At 35.3% G+C, this 17,611-nt stretch overlaps 1 protein-coding gene across 7 annotated transcripts in view; it reads left to right on the forward strand.

The window, feature by feature from the left end:
* Positions 1–17,611, forward strand: part of Brca2 (BRCA2 DNA repair associated) — an 86,923-nt gene that overhangs the window by 39,128 nt on the left and 30,184 nt on the right. For all 7 annotated transcript variants that reach the window (XM_063232597.1, XM_063232600.1, XM_063232599.1 and 4 more), the window contains 4 exons: positions 815–5,683; positions 8,207–8,302; positions 15,874–15,943; positions 16,961–17,394. In XM_063232597.1, the coding sequence (XP_063088667.1) occupies positions 815–5,683; positions 8,207–8,302; positions 15,874–15,943; positions 16,961–17,394 (5,469 nt within the window). The remainder of the gene's footprint in view (positions 1–814; positions 5,684–8,206; positions 8,303–15,873; positions 15,944–16,960; positions 17,395–17,611) is intronic.

The raw sequence follows: 17,611 nt of genomic DNA on the forward strand, positions 1-17,611 counted from the left end.
TTACTTGAGCCCAGGTGTTTAAGGATAGCCTGGGCAACATAAACGTCATCTCTCCAGGAAAAAAAAGTGATTTATCTGTCTATGAGAAAATGTCATTAGGCCATAATGATAGTGAATAGGATGTTGGTACTGGAGTACAGAGGGACTGTTTGAGGTTTGAGTTAAATTTCCTGAGAAAAATGCTTGATTCTGTCTGTCCTTCTATCTGTCTGTACATATGCATATTAGAGTTAAAGCTAGTGAAGCAGTTAGTACATTGTAGTAATCACTGGTTAAATGAAATGAAATTAAAACCCTTGACTTACAGGAAATTGAAAGAACAGAGAAAATTAACAGCAAATTTGCTCATTTACCTTTATAACTGAGGCCTTTTACATAGACTCTTAATTATGTTTTTCAATACAAAAAAAATTAGCTACAGAAAATTTTTAATATTTTTATTCTCCTGTCTTGCTTTTCTGTCTCCTACCAGACTAGTTTTGGCAATGAAGTTTCTTCCCATTTAATTTGCCAATAAAAATTAAAAGTTTTTGGAAATTTGAGTTTTATTTATGATAGGTAGTTATTTACTTAAACTGGATACTATTTTGAGTGTGCTAATGTGTTATTGTTTTAAAACTACTGAAGCTCTGTTTATCTGGCTAGAAAGTATAATACCTTCACAATGGAGAATACATAGAATTCTGTTTTAAATCTGATACCTTTTTCTTCATGTAATTCTTGTTTTAAACACTACTGTTTTAACTTAGCAGAATAGTTAATGAATGTAGTGATGCTTTAATTTTATTTTGTCATCTTATATTCTTATGTTTAGGTTTATCACATTCTTCTGTCAAAAGAAACTGTTTTCAGAATGATCCTAAAGAGTCAACCTTTTTGACCAACTCTTCTGGAACAAGTCCGAGGAAACATTCCAATAATGAAAGTAGTTATGCTAATAAAATAATATCTCAGGACCTTAATTATAATGAAACAAAACTTAATAAGGAAAAATCACAGTCACTTACATCCCCAGAAACTGATTTTCTGTCATGCCTGCAGAAAAGACGGTGGGATGATGATCCAAAAAGCCAGAAAGTTTCAGATATAAAAGAAAATGTCTTGGTTGTAACATGTCAGCCTGAAGCGCGGCATTCAGAAGCAGAACATAGTGGTATTCTGTTTCAATCACAGAAAAGCTTTTTTGATGGCCATGATAATACCAGCCCTCTTACATTAACTCCTAGTTCCAAGGATCCTCTTTTAAATCCAGTTATGATTTCTAAAGGAAAAAAATCATACAAAATATCAGAGAAACTAAAACGTGAGAATTGTGAAACTGGTATTGAGTTAGCCCAAAATATTTCTATTGAAAACAATCAAGAAATATGTGTTTTAAATTTAAATTCTAAAAAAACTGAGCTATTGCCACCTGAAAAATATGTATCAGCAGCATCACCTTCGGTGACGATGCCGTTCAGCCATAATACAAATCTAACAGCAACCCAAGAAGACCAGGAAGAAACTTCGTTAATTTCAGAAATGCCTGGTAATCCAAACTCTGAAGAACTTTTCGCAGGCAATAAAAATAATTTTGTTTTCCAAATAACTGATGAAAGTAGTCCTGTTTTAGGAAAGACTAAGGAGGTTCATGGATCTGACTGCAGTTTTATGAAAGAGTCCATTCTCCAGAACTCTGCCATGGTAGTAGATACAGACATAGATGACAAACAAGTGGTCCAAATGCCAATTACTGAAGACTTTGGCCCATCAAATACAATACATGATCTTAAAGAGAACAGAACTGATGTAAAGCAGCATCTAGCTTCAGGTCAAGACTTGAAATCAGATCTCTCCTTGGATAGGAAGCCAAACAGGAATGATTACACACACAAAATGACAGTGATCTTAGGTCCAGTTTCGAGTCACAGTTTTGGAGGTGGCTTCAGAACAGCTTCCAATAAAGAAATAAAAGTCTCCCAACATTATATTAAAAAAGGCAAAATGCTCTTCAAAGATATTGAAGAACAGTATCCTACTAGTTCAGCTCCTGTTGAAATTGTAAATGCCTTATTAAATAACGAAAAGAAATTAAATAAACCTCATGCATTTGATTTACAGTCAGTTAATACTGTGTCTACATATGTCCAGAGAAGTGCCTCTATTTCTGATCATGAAAACCACACAGCCTCCCAGAGGTTATCAGTAAAGCAAGATTTTAATTCAAACCTTAATTTAACACCTAGCCAAAAGGCAGAAATTACAGAACTTTCTTCTATATTAGAAGAATCAGGAAGTCAGTTTGAATTTACACAGTTGAGAAAACCAAACCACTTGATAAAAAGTAACACACTCCAAGTGCCTGGAAACCAGATGACTGCCTTAAGTACCACTTCTAAGGAATCGAAAGATGTTAATCTTCAAGCCATAATTGATGCCTCATCTATCTGTCAGGTGGGTAGCAGCAAAAAGTTTGGAGGAGCAGCTGGAGAAAAACAGAAATCTGCTTGTTTATTAAAAAACAATCCTAACAAAAGTGCTGCTGGTTTTTTAACAAATGAAAATGAAGTAGCGTATAGAGGTTTTTATTCTGGTCTTGGTACAAAGAAACTGAGTGTTTCTAGTGAAGCTCCCCAAAAACCCTTGAAACTGTTCAGTGACATTGAGAATATTAGTGAAGAGACTTCTGACAAAGTAGATCCAAGTTTCTCTGCAAGTAAATGTTATGATTCTGTTGCTTCAGTGTTTAAGATAGAAAATCATAACAACAATAAAAATGTAAATGTGAAAAACAGTTGCCAGGCAGTATTACAAAGTAATGCTGAAATGACTACTGGCAATTTTGCTGAAGAAAATACTGAAAATTGCATGAGAAATTCAGAAAATGAAGATAATAAATATATTGGTACCAGTACCAATAACTGTAAATTGGGAAAACCTGGAGGCACAGATTCAAGTAAAAATGATACAGGTTATATTCAGAAAGATAATGATTTGCCATGTAAGGATCAGCACAATATGCATCTTAAATTATCTAGCCAGTTTATGAGTGAGGTAAGCACAGAACTTAAAGAAACTTTGTCAGATTTAACTTGTTTGGAAGTTGTAAAGGCTGAAGAAACATGTTATATTAATTCAAATGAACAGTTAACCACAGATGAGATGGAACAATATACAAACAATTTTGGTATATCCTTTCAGACTGCAAGTGGAAAAAATATCAGTGTCACCAAAGAGTCATTAAATAAAGCTGTAAATCTCTTTGATCAAGAAACAGAAGAATGGAATGACTTTTCAGATTCCTTGAATTGTAAATTGCTTCCTGGCATAAAGAATAAAATGGATATTTCAAGTCATGAGGAAACAAATGTAATGAAAAACAAAATATTGGAAAAAAGTACCCCAGCTGGTACTGCAGCTCAGTTATGTGTCTTGCAACAGCCTGAATGTAAAATAGAAAACGAACCTAACCTGTTGGGTTTTTATACAGCTAGTGGGAAAAAAGTAAATATTGCAAAGGAATCTTTGAACAAAGTGAAAAATCTTTTTGATGAAAACCGGCAAGATGTTAGTAAAATTACCAAATGGGGTCACCAAGTAGCAAAGATCCTGAGTGACAGACAGGACTGTGAAGAAAGGCTTGAATTAGCACGTGAGACTGTTGCGATAACAGATATCCCACAGTGTGAAGAAATGCCCAGCGTAAGTGGTGGTTTACACAGACAAACCAAAAATCTCAAAGCATCAAATAGTATCTCTTTAAAAGTTAAAGTACCTGAAAATGTGGAAAAAGGAATAGCAAACCCTCCTACAACTTCCTGCACAGATCAGTTCTCTTATTCAGCTATTAAAGATTTGCCTGTAGCATTTTACACAGGACATGGTAAAAAAATTCCTGTGAATCCGGCTTTATTATTTAAGGCAACAAAGTGGCTGAAAGACCTGAATGATGAACATGAAGAAGTAAATACTGCTAAAGGTGTATGTGTAAAGGAATATTCTCAGGATTGTGTGGGAAATCCTTCAAATAAAATTTGTTCAAGCAGTAACATAACTGCAAATGACAAAAGTCATGTCTCTGAAAAACAAGGTTTACCTCATTTGAGTAACAGTTGTATGTCTGACAGCTACCATTTTGATATTAGTCATTCTGATAATGCATATGATTCAGGATATCTCTCAAAAAATCAAGTTGATTCTGGTACTGAATTAGTCATGAATGTCAAAGATAAAAATAACACTGACTTTTCTGAAGTAGTACCAACTATAAAAGTAAGCACACATCCACAAGCCATAAATGAAGATGTTTGTGTTCAGCAACCTGTGACTATCTCTTCACCATTCAAAAGTAAAAATCCAGCCGTTAACGTGGCTGTATCTGATTCAGGTAATTATGAGGTCGGGCCACCTGCATTCAGTACAGCAAGTAGTAAAATGGTCTTTGTTTCACAGGACTCAACTGAAAAACAGGTATTTATAGAAAACTGCAATAAGACGATTAACCAAAACACTGAAAGTAAATCAGATACTTGCCAAAGGGAAACTGTGACAGGTAGTAAGGCATTAGATAATTCAGAGGATGCTATTTTTCCTGACTCTCCAGATGATGAAGAATGTGTGCGGTCGTGTAAGAGTTTTGCTGATACTCAAAGTGAAGAAAGCTTACAACATAACAAAAGCATGTCTGGGTTGGAGACCATTTTTGAAAGACCATCTTATGTTAGCTTGAAAGCGCCAGATAAATGTAAATTTAGTGATACAGAGAAGCTTCCCAAGACAATGTCTTCTAATATTTATGGAATTTTTAGCACGGCAAGTGGAAAATCTGTACAAGTATCAAATGGTTCATTACAAAAGGCAAAACAGATGTTTTCTAAAACAGAAGATAGTGCCAAGCAGCTGTTTTCCAAAGTATTTAAAAGCAGTGAACATTCAGACCAATTCACAAAAGAAGAAATTACTGTAATGCGCACCCCCTCAAAAGTACCATCACCTCCGAAAAACTTTCACCATAGTGCACGTTCAACTGCTTTCTCTGGATTTAGCACAGCAAGTGGAAAACAAGTGTCAGTTTCAGAAAGTGCCTTACACAAAGTTAAGGGAATGTTAGAAGAATTTGATTTAATACAAACTGCTTATACTCTTGGGCACTCGACTTCATCTAGACAAGATGTATCGAAAATACCTCTTTGTATTGATGAGAGTACCCCTCAACACTCCATAGACTTTAAAATGCAAAAAAACTGCAATAATGAATACAAAGTATCAAGTAACTATAACACTGAAAGCAGTTCATCAGAAGGGAATCACTCTGTTACACTTTCTCCTTGTCTCTCTCAGTTTAAGCAAGACAAACAGCACTTGGTGTTAGGAACCAGAGGATCGCTTTTTGAGAATGCTCATATTTTGAGGGAAGAACAGGCTTTCCCCCAAAATTCAATGGAAATTAGTAAAACTGAAACTTTTTCTAACGACTCTGTGCGAACAAGTGCAGAAGTATGTTCTCCTAATCCCGAAGAACCAGAAACCTATTTTGAAACAGAAGCAGTGGAGATTGCCAAAGCTTTCATGGAAGATGATGAGCTGACTGATTCTGAACCACCAGGTCATCCTGGACACTCACTTTCTACCTGCCAGAAAAAAGAGGGAGTTTTGTTAAATTCAAGAGCTGGAAAAAGAAGAGGAGGTGCCCTTGTTTCGGTTGGTAAGTATCAACTTTTATTTTTCAGTTTTCCAATCTCTGTTTTAAAAGTTCAGTCACAGTAGCCTTAGTGATAAGTTTATTTTATTTTTTAAGGCTTCGCATGTAGACAGAGTGATTTGATTCTTGGTATCTCTAAGTTTGTGTGCTACAAGCCATGTTTTGAGGGTCTCAAAAGTATTTTTTGAGATTGTTAATATAGTTACATTTGAGAAATCACTGTTGAAAGTTTGAATTTTTCTAAAAAAGATGATACTTTCCATATGACAAAGTCAGCATAGTACTTTCTGACTTTTCAAATAGATTCAGACTGGTTCTTTATAAGTTGGTTGCTAGTCAAACCACTTATTTGGTAATATATGGTCCTTAGTTGTCCTATCTATTTAGTTCCTCTGAGCCACAGTTTCCATATCTGTTGATGCCAACAGCACCTCTTCAGTAAATGTGAAAATAAACTAATGTATCTAAATCACTTAATATTGAACCTGACACATAGTAAGGAGAGAACATTTAATAGGTATTACTTGCTTCCTTTTTTTCTATTTAGGAAATAGTCTTAAAACAGTTAACATAGCTGAGCGTGATGGTGCACACCTGTAATCCCAGCACTTGGGAGGCTGGAGCAGGAGAATCACTGCGTTCAAGACCAGCCTAGGCTACAAAGTGAGCCTAAGTCCAGCCTGAACTGCATAGCGAGACCCTGCCTCAAAAAGACAAAACAAAATAAACAAGCAAACAAGTTAACATTAGCAGCCAGTATTCTTATCTTAATGCTGGGGGACTATATTCTCAATGTATATGTAACAACTGAGTTCAACTGTTAGGTTAACTGGATGTGTAGAGATGTTTCCTGGTAGTCTCTGACTATAATCTTGAAGTACTGAAAATATTGATTAGTTACAGTTAAAGTAAATGCCAAAACTAAGCCTCAACTCTTACATAGATAAGGTAAATAACTAGTTTCTTTTAGACACCTGCAGATTCATAGAGTATTCAGTTATCAAAAATCTTGTTCAGCCCTTCATATTGCAGAAAAAAATAACTGAAACCAGTCAGTTCATTAAATCATTCTGCTGGATACAGATTGTTACCCAGCTTGCATTCTGTATAGAGTTTACTTCATAGGCAAGTAGTATGTTTATAACACTTACCTGAAACTATCTGGTATCCTTTAGTACAAAATTCAGAAGTATATTTAAAAGATATCTATGTAAGGGCAGCCATTTTGAAGACAATAAGAGGCATTATGATAACCATTGTTGATTTCCTATTTTGAAGTTCTGTGTCTCTTACAAAGTTTTGTTTTGATGGCTTTATTCTGTTTTATTTTGCTTGATTTTATTTTCTTTAAAAAAAAATATACCCATAATTCTTTTGTGGAAAAATAATGGCTTTATAGCAACTCATTCTGTTCCATTTGTATACTGAAGTTACCTTCCATCTAGAAAAGAAAAACAAGTCAGACTTCTGAATATTCTCAGCAGTATTACTATATAATTTCTCTGACCTCTATTAATTATGTTTAAGTATATAGCTTAGCCACTCTTGTTTATTTAAATAATGCATGAGGTTTTTTTTAACAATTAAACCCTCGAGAAAGGCTTCTAATGACCGATAAAGGCTTGCATGGACATTTCTTCTTATTACATCCTACAGATTAATTCCTGTAATAAACTTATCAAAAATGCAAAGTACTTGCTACCATGTATTTCAACATGATATGGAAATGCATACTTTGAGTTGCGGTTTTATCTTAGCCTCTACAAGCCTTCTACCACTGAGATATATCCCCAGCCCTATTTTTATAAATAAGAAATGTTATAATTATTAGTGTCTAGGGATGTAGCTCATTAGTGAAGCAACCACTTAGCATGCAGGAGGCCTGACATTCAGTCATCAGGACCATGAACAAGATAGCGAGAGAGATAAGAGAGAGTGAGAGAAAAAGTTACGACAATTACTAATATTTTAATATGATTTTGTAATTTAAAAGATCCTCTCCTACCTACTAACTGTGACTCATGGACCTGTATAATAAATTCATCCTTGAGTTTGATGTCATCCCGGAAGTCGTCAGTGTGAAGAAAAAGCTATTTGTCCTTATTGTCATAATTTAGAATTACACCTGGTGCCAGTTTTTGTTGTTTTTTTTAAAATAGCTTATCGCCAGAGAAGGTGGCTCATGCCTGTACTCTCCCAGCACAGGAGGATCACTGCAAGTTCCAGGCCAGCCTGGGCTGCATAAGTGAGTCCAGTGCCAGCCCGCACTACATAGTGAATCCCTATCCCAACACCCACCCACCCCAAAAAGTAGTTGTCTTTAAATGATCAAAAAGGGATAGAAATTGTTACTGAGAAAAAAATTTTTCTCTTTTAAAAAGAATGGTCACTATTTATACTTACACTATTTATGTAGTTTTATTTAACATATTGTAAAAGTCAGTATTTTTAATTTTTTTACTGGACTGTGAGGTTTTAAAAATGAAGCTGATATAATTTACAAACATTTATGAAATTTCTTTTTAGGAGAATCCCAAATCAAAAGAAGCTTGTTAAATGAATTTGACAGGATAAAAGAAAATGAAGAAAAATCTTTAAAAGCTTCCAAATGCACTCCAGATGGTAAAATTTCCTTTGTATTCTTATTTACCCTCTATAAGTACAGTGTGTTATATTTTTTTTCTCAGTTCTTTTTGCTATATATCTTGGAAAATTTTTACATTATAGCTCAATAATTTAACTTATTATATCTTGTTTGTTAGGTGGAATTTTTCTTCATAATATCGATGAGGTTGTCTATAATTGGAAAGTTTCTCCAAGTCACGCCACTCTCTCCATGTTGCCAGACCCGGTGGGCGTTTCTCCGTTCTTATTTGGCTCCATCTTCCAAACCAGTTGATCATTTCTCCAGCCCACCATGGTCTCTTGTTCATTTCCTTAATGGCTGCGTATGTGCAGGTTTTTTTTAATAGCCCCCTTCCTTACTCCAAGCAGGAACACTTCAGGGAGCCTTAGGTCTACTTTCTGCCTAAACTTCAATGACTACGGGTCATACTTGCAGCCTTAGACTGAAAGTGGCTGAACTCCAGACTCATCCATTTGCCTGCTGGTCATCTCTACTCAGACTTATGTGGCCATAGCTGAACTCCTTGTGCTGTCCCTGCTCAACCTTGTTCTGTTGTCTTTACTTTCTCAGTAAAGGGCTGTGCCGTTCTGCCATTTGATCATGCAGTACCCTGATAATACCTTTTACTCGTTTCCTCATACTCCATATCTAATACATCAATAAGGCCTGGAGGGAGGGAATTTTGAGAGGGGTTAATGACAGTGTGTCTTTTATTATACTTCATTTTCTTTTATCAAAACACTCACTGTTCTTTTAATTATACCACACACACCCCAAGGGAGAGAAAGAAACATACTTAGTATATGAGTATTACTTAATACCTGATATAATCTAATTTACAACAGTAAATTTTTTATTTTTTAAAGTATCAATACTGTAATGTGACCAGGCCAATTATTTTGTAGACTGTCACACATTCTAGATTTGGTGTTTTGTTTTGTTTTTGGTATCACTCAGCTTATTAGTGTATTGCCTGTTTGGGCCATCTATTTTTTTTGCTTTCATTTGTTTCTGGTACTGGGAATTGAACTTAGAACCTTGCGCTTGCCAGGCAGGCACTTGTGCTGCTGATCTGTATCTCACACCCTTGCATTGCCTGTTTGGATAGGAGACTTCATTAGGATTCTATAGTTTTGGCAAAATACTTCAGAGAAGAGCTGTGTATATGTATTGCATCATATTAAGAGACACAAAATGTTAGGTGATTTGATAAGTTGGTTACAATGCTAACTACCACATCATTTTATTGAAAGGTATATTTTTTCATTTGCATTTAAATAATCTGAGATGATACTTTGGTACTTTGAGGATATACAAATAAAAAATGTAAAATAAATGTATAACTAAAAATAAAATACCTTCTTTTTTTTTTTTTGGTACCAGGGATTGAACTCATGACTTTGCACTTGCCAGGCAGGTGCTTATGCCACTGAGCTAACTCCCAAAATAAAATATCGTTTATACATGCTTAATTATTACCCTCTAGATAAAATTTTTCAGAATGAGTAAGTTGATATAATAGTCACTATTAAAATTTTATTTATGAATAAAATTGATTTCATTGATATTTATTTATAAAGTATATAAAATTTATAAGCAACTACATGTAAATATGTTTATTTAGAAAAAGGAAACATAAGCTTTTTAATGTTCAGATTATCCCAGATTTGGAAGTAGAAACCTCTTTTTTTGTTTTTAACATATCCTGATTAATTTTTTAGGATGTCTTGCTTTTATTATTACAAAAACGATTTTGCAGAATCTTTTTTTTTTTTTTTTTTGTCTTTTTCCTTTTTATTGGTACCGGGATCGAATTCACGACTGCCTGGTTGCAAGGCAGGCACTTATGCCGCTGAGCTAAATCCCCAGCCCCGCAGAATCTTTTTTTTATTAGTACTTGTTTTAGTTCATAGTGTTTACATTCCTTGTGGGGAATTGGTACATGTACATAATATATCTTAATTCTCTCTTGTTTTTTATCTCCTTTCTCTTCTTTCCCTTCCCATCCACTCATCACTTGATTCCACTCCCTGCTTTCTTTTTTTGGTAAATGTTTACAGTATATTCCTTGCATGGAATTGGCACATGTACGTAACATTCCCTAATTTCTTCTGTTCATCCCCTGCCGTCCATCTTTCGATTTCTTTCCCTTTCTAGAAAGATCTGCTTCCTATTATCTGTCTGTTATTTTGCTCTTTACGTATACTTTATGTTTCTCATGTAAGAGAAACGATGAGATACTTAAGCTTCTGTGTATGGTTTCAAGGTGCATCAAGTTTTCCACAAATGACTCGTTTATTCTTTATGGCAGGTGGTGCTCCATAGATGTCTTAGAATCTTATAGTTACCTTACCCTAGTACTGGAATCAACTATTTCCCCAAAGATCCTTTCCAGTAGTTAGTATTTATAGAAACCAAAATTTGGATGCTACCCATGCTATTACTGCTGGGGGTGTTAATGTTCTATTTACATTCTTGGCTCCTCATAAAACCATTTTTACTTCGCTTTATGTTACAGCAGTAGTTTCTAAGCTTTTGTATTCTGTCTCAGAACCTCTTTGTATTCTCAAATTATGGACAACCTGAAAGAACATTGGTATGTATGGATTTTATCTATTGATATTTATTATATTAGAACTTAAAGTTGAGAAATTTTAATATTTGTAACATTATTCATTGATACTTTGGAAAATGTTAGTTTACTGAGTTACGCAGCTCTTCCAACATTTGACAAATTTTATTATGCCATACTGAATCCCTTTGTTGCCGACATCACTGATCTAAAAAGTTTCAGGTATTAGAAGCTGTCAAGTTTATAGTCAAATACTAATGTCCCCAAATTCTAACCTCTCCTTTAAGAGCTTGAATTTTACTTCTAGCAAAAATATTGTCATTTCTTTTCCTTCTAGTGGTAAACTGATTTCACTCATTTTTTTTAAATTTTATTTAAGGAGAAAAAAACAGCAGAGAAAGGGTACAAGTTATACAGATTTACAGAAAAAAATAAACAGTAGGAAATCACTAGTTAATGGATTACATATTGTCATCTTAGAAATAATTGTTCAAGTCACAAAATTAAAGCTTGTAAAGTGGACATTCCAACAGTGAGACTGCAAACAGTTCTGTTCAATGATCCAACAAAACTCAGTGGTATCATTATCTGTCTTATACACTTAAATATACATACAGTTATATCGTTTAGAGCACTTTCTTTTCCTCTCTTTTGTACAATGAAAATTACACATTTTGAGTTTTGTTGCTCCCACAGTTCTTATTACTGTTTTGGAAGGGAGTAGAACCAAATGTGACATAACAGAACAGAATCAATCAAATCAAAAGGGTGGACATAATAGATAATGTAAAAGCATAATACAAGGTGATCAACAATGTTTACCATAATGCCTCCCGCTATCTCTAATAGAACTGCCTATATCATCAGTTATAATAAAATTGAACAAAACAGTAAAGAACAAAACCGACAAAACCAAAACATTGGAGACATTATAGGTCTTCAAAAGTAGATAATAGTCAACCAGAATGGGCATCATAATGAACCTCACTATCTTCACAGCTGTTGCCTAAACTTTCGAACCTGGTACTATCAAGCAAAACAGAATAGGGGGACATCAGTCAAAAACAAGATGGTGAGAGTAATACAGGGCTTTAAATCAAGATAATGGAAAGTCAAAGTGGGTTACTATAATATATCCTGCTATTTTTTATTTATTTTTCCCTTAATTAAAAGGATAAAAATAAAAAAGTAAATGATGAAGTGGAGATTGAGATAAAAGAGGGCATAACAGCAAAACAGCGCAGATCAAAACATAACCATTTAAGCAGAATAGTGTTTCACCACAAGATAATCCTGACATAAAAGTAGTTACCATATTGTCTCTTTCCTTGAAATCTTTGAGTATAACTTCATATACTGTAGCATCAAATATATCAAAACAATGTAAAACCATTTAAGAGAATGACAGCATTATAGGGTATTTAGAATCAACTAACAGAAAATGAACAATGGTTTCTGTATAATCTCCTTGTCTATAAAAGTTTTTGCTTATACTATCATATATAATAAAATCCAATAAGATACAACCTGTTTAGACCAATGGAGACAGAAGAACAAAAGCTTGATGAGACTTCAAAACAAGATAATACTAAGTCAGTATTACCTATTAAGACGTCATTTTCTCCAAAATAGCTGTTCCTGTCATCCAATCTTCTCTGCCTCATTTCTGTTGAGCTCTTTTTCTGTCATTAGTTGTCAGTTTATCTTCTTCATTTTGTTTTCTGCTCCATTCATTGTGGCCTCTCTGCCACTATTTCTGGATTCTTTGTATTTTTCTTTTTTAGAATATCCTGCAGTATTCTCTGTAGAGTTGAATTGGTGGTTGCATATTCCCCTAGTTCCTCTTTATCCTGGAAGCACCTTGTTTTTCCATCAATTTCCAGGGATAGTTGTGCAGGATATATCAATCTTGGCTGGAGATTATTATCTTTCAAAGCTTGAATTATTTCCCTCCACGCTCTTTGTGATTTGATGGTTTGTGCCGAGAAATCTGCTGTAATTCTGATGGGTGTTCCCTTGTAAGTGGTCTGTTTCTTGTCTCTGACAGCCTTTAATATTCTGTTCTTGTATTGAATTTCTGGAATTTTAATTATTATATGCCTGGGTGTTGCTCTGTTTGGGTTGTAGGTGGGTGGGGTCCTGTATGCTTCATACAACTGAGTATCTTTACCTTTTGCTAAATTAGGAAAATTCTCCTGGATTATTTCTGTGAGTAGCTTTTGTAGTTCATTTGTTTGTGTCCCTACTTCTTCTTTTATGTTCTTAATTCTTAAGTTATGGATCCTCTTATCATCTTCTAGTCTTTGTATTATTGCTGTTTGTTTCTTTGTTACTTTTAAGAAGTTTTTCATTTCATTCTCCCATATTACAAATCTGCCCTCCAGTTCAGATAGTCTGTCCTTAGTTTCTTTCAAGCTGTTATGCCAGTTTTCAATAGAGTTTTTAGTTTCCTGGTAGTCTCTTTGAACCTGCTTCACGTATTCTATGCTTTCTCTATTTTCTCCATCAAACAATTCTCCCTCTTTTTCTGTTCTTCCATTCCACCATCTGTTTTTTCTTGGGTGGTGCTTAGCATTTCTCTAACTATTCTGCTTATTTCTAGCTTTAGGTCATTAATAACTTCATTCCTGAATTTGTCTATGAGGCTCTGGAGATATCCCTTTATGTCTATTGGTGCCACGTCTGCTATTGCCTGTTTCTCAGGATTGGGGGCCGAAGGGCCTTTCTTGTTGCTCCCTCTTCCCATATTCTTTGTTCCTTATATATGCAAGCATATATAGGAGGCCCAGCTTCCCTCCCTGTCAGCCACAGCCTGATCGAATTGCGCCAACTAGGTGTTCCTGCCCACCGCAGCACACCAGGAAGTTGCAGACCAGGCAGCCTATGTGGGGCCCGCCCCTCCAGGCCACCCTCAGGCTCTGGGACCTGGGTTGTGCTAGCCTACTGGGTCTCAGCCAGCAGCATCACGTAGGCCAGGCACTTCTCATCAATCCCGCCTGAGAGGGGGATACGTGGCTGAAGTCGCTGCAGCGCCCCACTCCCGGAAGTCTGCCCAGTCCCAGAATGTCCTCCGCTGGAGTCTCCTAAACTGCAGAAGAGTGTCATTTTCTCTCACTCACCTCACTGCAAGTCAATGCACAGCTCCCCGCCCGTCCTGTTTTCAACTCCGTTCACCGATTCCCGTTCTCAGAGCTTCCGCGAGTCTCTCTCCCTGCCAAGCCGATGTAGACGCAGCCGCAGCACGGCGGGAAACCCAAATCGTGGCTTCCAATGGCGTGGGCTCCAGCTTCCACACTGAGGCTTTTCTGTTCCTGTTATAGCACCAGGATTGCATTCCAAGTTGGTTTCTCTCAGCCCAGTTCGTTCTTAGGTCAGCAGGGCATATCTCCACTTGCTTATGATTCCTTACTCCGCACCATTCCTGAATTGTAAGCTGGGTGTTTCAGAGAGCCTCCGTAGCTGCTGCTATCTGTCTGCCATGTTCTCCCAGAAGTCTTCATTCATTTTTTTAAAAACACCTGCTAAATACCCAAGTCTGATTAACTGTGGTTTGTTGACTGTTCTTTCAAGGAAAAATTTTAATTTTGTGAAGGAAAAAAAAGTGAAAAGTAGTTAGCTTGTTTATGAATGTACATTTTCTTAAGATAATGGTTGTACTGATATAGCAGAATATCCCACCAGGATAAATACTAATTAACAGTAAAAAGATACACATAACGTCTTAGTAGTATTAAGACAGTTTGACAACCTGAATCTGCTAAAGGACTATGGGTACTCCTCAGAGCTTCCTAGAGAGTACCTTTGAGAATCACTGTCCTGCAGTACTATATATGCATAAAATAGTTTTAGATTCACAGTATCAATTTATGCTACTATCAATAAACCTACTAAGGGAAAATGAATTCTTTGCAGTTTTTTCTCCTTAGAATATATATCATTTAAGAATATACAAAGTACTGTATTCAAATGTCAGTCAAAATAATTTTTCAGTGAGTACTTGCTAATTTGGTAGAATTGTTTCTATTTGTTTTCAATTTTAGGAATCTTTTTTATTTAAGCTTACATCTGAAAAAAAAATATTTACAGAGTTCAGTTGTAAACACTACAGAAAGATATACTTGGAGAAGTCTTGGTTCCAACCCTCTCACTCAATACTGTTCACCTCCTTTCCTACCTGTCAATTTTTTTTAATAATTTGTAGTTTATTCTTTTAGAATTTTTTTTTTGCAAAATAAACATGCATATTTTCTTATGTCCATGTTTGTAAAATAAGCAAATATATACAGGTGTGTATTCTCATGGTCCTCTCTTATTCAAAAAAATATATACACTTTTTTTATTTTAAAGAGAATAAAACAAAGCAAAATAGAACAAAGCAGATCAGAATAAAACAATGCAGTCACCACAGGATTTCAAAACAAGACAACAGGAAATCAATAACGGTTATATACTATTTCCTTGTTTGTTGCCATTTACTTAGTTTGTCTAGGGATCACTTCTTGAGTACATAGAGATCTTCATTATTTTTTACAGTTGCATAGTCTTGATCATGTGGCTATATATTAGTATACCCTAGTTTTTTCAGCCAGTCCTGTCACTGCTGATTGAAGACTCACTGGATATAAGTTATATACTGAAAGTGAATAGTACCTAAAGCTTCGCTTTTAAACCTTGATAAGAATACATTTTAAATTGCTATTTCCATTGATAGTTAACTAACACCTTTAGTTGTACTTGTTAGCATCAGCTGACTAAATTTACCATTGGTTTACATGTGTGTATTGTGAATTATTTGACTGTATAGTCATCATCAATTTGAGAATCAATTATTTCTTTTGTTGTTATTTTCTGCATGTCCATGCTATACACTGAAATTTTAAAAATATGATTGTCTCAAATTTTTGTGTTAATCTGTAAATAGTGTATGTTATAAACAAACGGAAAATACAATCTCCCATCAGCCTTTCATGATTAATGTCAAGTTATCTTTTCTAGGTACAGTGAAAGATAGAAAGCGGTTTACACATCACATTTCTTTAGAGCCTGTTACCTGTGGACCATCTTGGTAATGTGTTTAAATCATTTGAAAATTCTGCTAATGTTGGAAAATTATATTTCTTAAACAATATTGCTGAAGCCAGTGATGCAAATCTACAGGAAACAAGTTAGCAGTTTGTTTTTTGTTTTGTTTTGTTTTTTGTTGTTTTTGGTACTGGGCATGGAACTCACAACCTCGTATTTGCCAGGCAGGCACTTATGCTATTGAGCTAAATCCTTGGCCCAACAAGTTTCTTTTTTTGAAAGCCTGAAACAAGATTAAAAATTAGTATTTTGGTAGTATACTGTAATAATATTCATACTGTTATTTCACCTTTCAGTTTCTAGGCAACTTTTAAAATAGCACAACAGATTATATTCCAACTTTTTCATGATATACTAAGATTGAGATGGAATAAAGCAATACTGAAAGTCAATTAGTAGAAAATGGCAGATGTTAAAAATATTTTTTATCTCTCCTCCCTCTCTAAACCCTACTAAAATTAAAAATAGGATTTTTAAACACATAATTCTCTAGGGCACTTTCAAAAGAAGCCAAAACATGAATAATATAGTAAGCCTGAGAAAGCTAAAATTCACCATTAGAGCCAGCAGAGAACCTGTCCCCTGGAGAGCCTGAGGAAGATGCAGTCAGCAGCCACACGCACCTCCCTGCAGTCGGGAGGGAAACAGGGAGATCAGTCGATACTTTGAGAAGCCTCGGTTTCCCCTGCCATATTGCTGACGGGTATTCCTTGCTTTTCTTCAGAAGACCGGAAGTTTATTCTGTGGAGAAAATGAATTGGAATTCTGATTTGGGTTGGGTTTGGGAAGGGGGACAAGGAGGAAAGAATAATGAAAATAGAAACACAGTAGCAATCCGTATGGCACGTGTTAGGAAACTGTGGTGAAGGCAGCATGATGAATGCAAAACAGTTACCGGTAGGTTGGTCGGTCGGGATGGCCGTGGGCTTCGGGGCGGCCTCTGCACACACCTTTATTCCAGCACGTGGCTGCTCAATAATCAGTTTTCTTTCCAATGTAGCACAACGAGCAACCGGCAAGAAATCCAGAATCTAAATTGTACTGCACCTGATCAAGAATTTCTGTCTACATCTCATCTTTATGAACATTTGACTTTGGAAAAGTCTTCAACCAGTTTACCAGTTTCAAGACAGCCGTTTTACAAAGTTCCTGCTGTACGAAGTGAAAACACGAGATACTCGACTACCGCCAGCAAACCAGTCAAAGTGTTTGTCCCACCTTTCAAAACCAAGTCACATTTTCACAGAGATGAGTGTTTCGTGAGCAGGGATATTAATTTAGAGGAAAACAAGCAGAAACAACAAAATATAGATGACTGTGGCTCTGACGATAGTGAAAATAATGTCGATGGCAGTGAGATTCATCAGTTTAACAAAAACTGCTCCAATCAAGGAACAGTCAAAATTTTCCCGAAGTGTAAAGAAGAACCTTTAGGTATTGTAAGACAACTTGTATGACTAGTTTTTGCCTTTGGTTAGATACTTAAGTTACTAAATATTATGACCTAAGTAGTTTCCCCAGTTCTGATGATTAATAATTAATATTTTTTAATGCTTTAGGTTATCTAAATCCAAAAATTAGGTTTAAATTACTTTCATGTTTTCTTTTGAAGATAATTACTTTTGGACTTTCTTGGGGTTTTTGTGTGTGT

The sequence above is a fragment of the Cavia porcellus genome, unplaced genomic scaffold (assembly GCF_034190915.1).
Source record: "Cavia porcellus strain 051 isolate PalLab524CR breed Dunkin Hartley unplaced genomic scaffold, mCavPor4.1 scaffold_21, whole genome shotgun sequence".
NCBI lineage: Eukaryota > Metazoa > Chordata > Mammalia > Rodentia > Caviidae > Cavia > Cavia porcellus.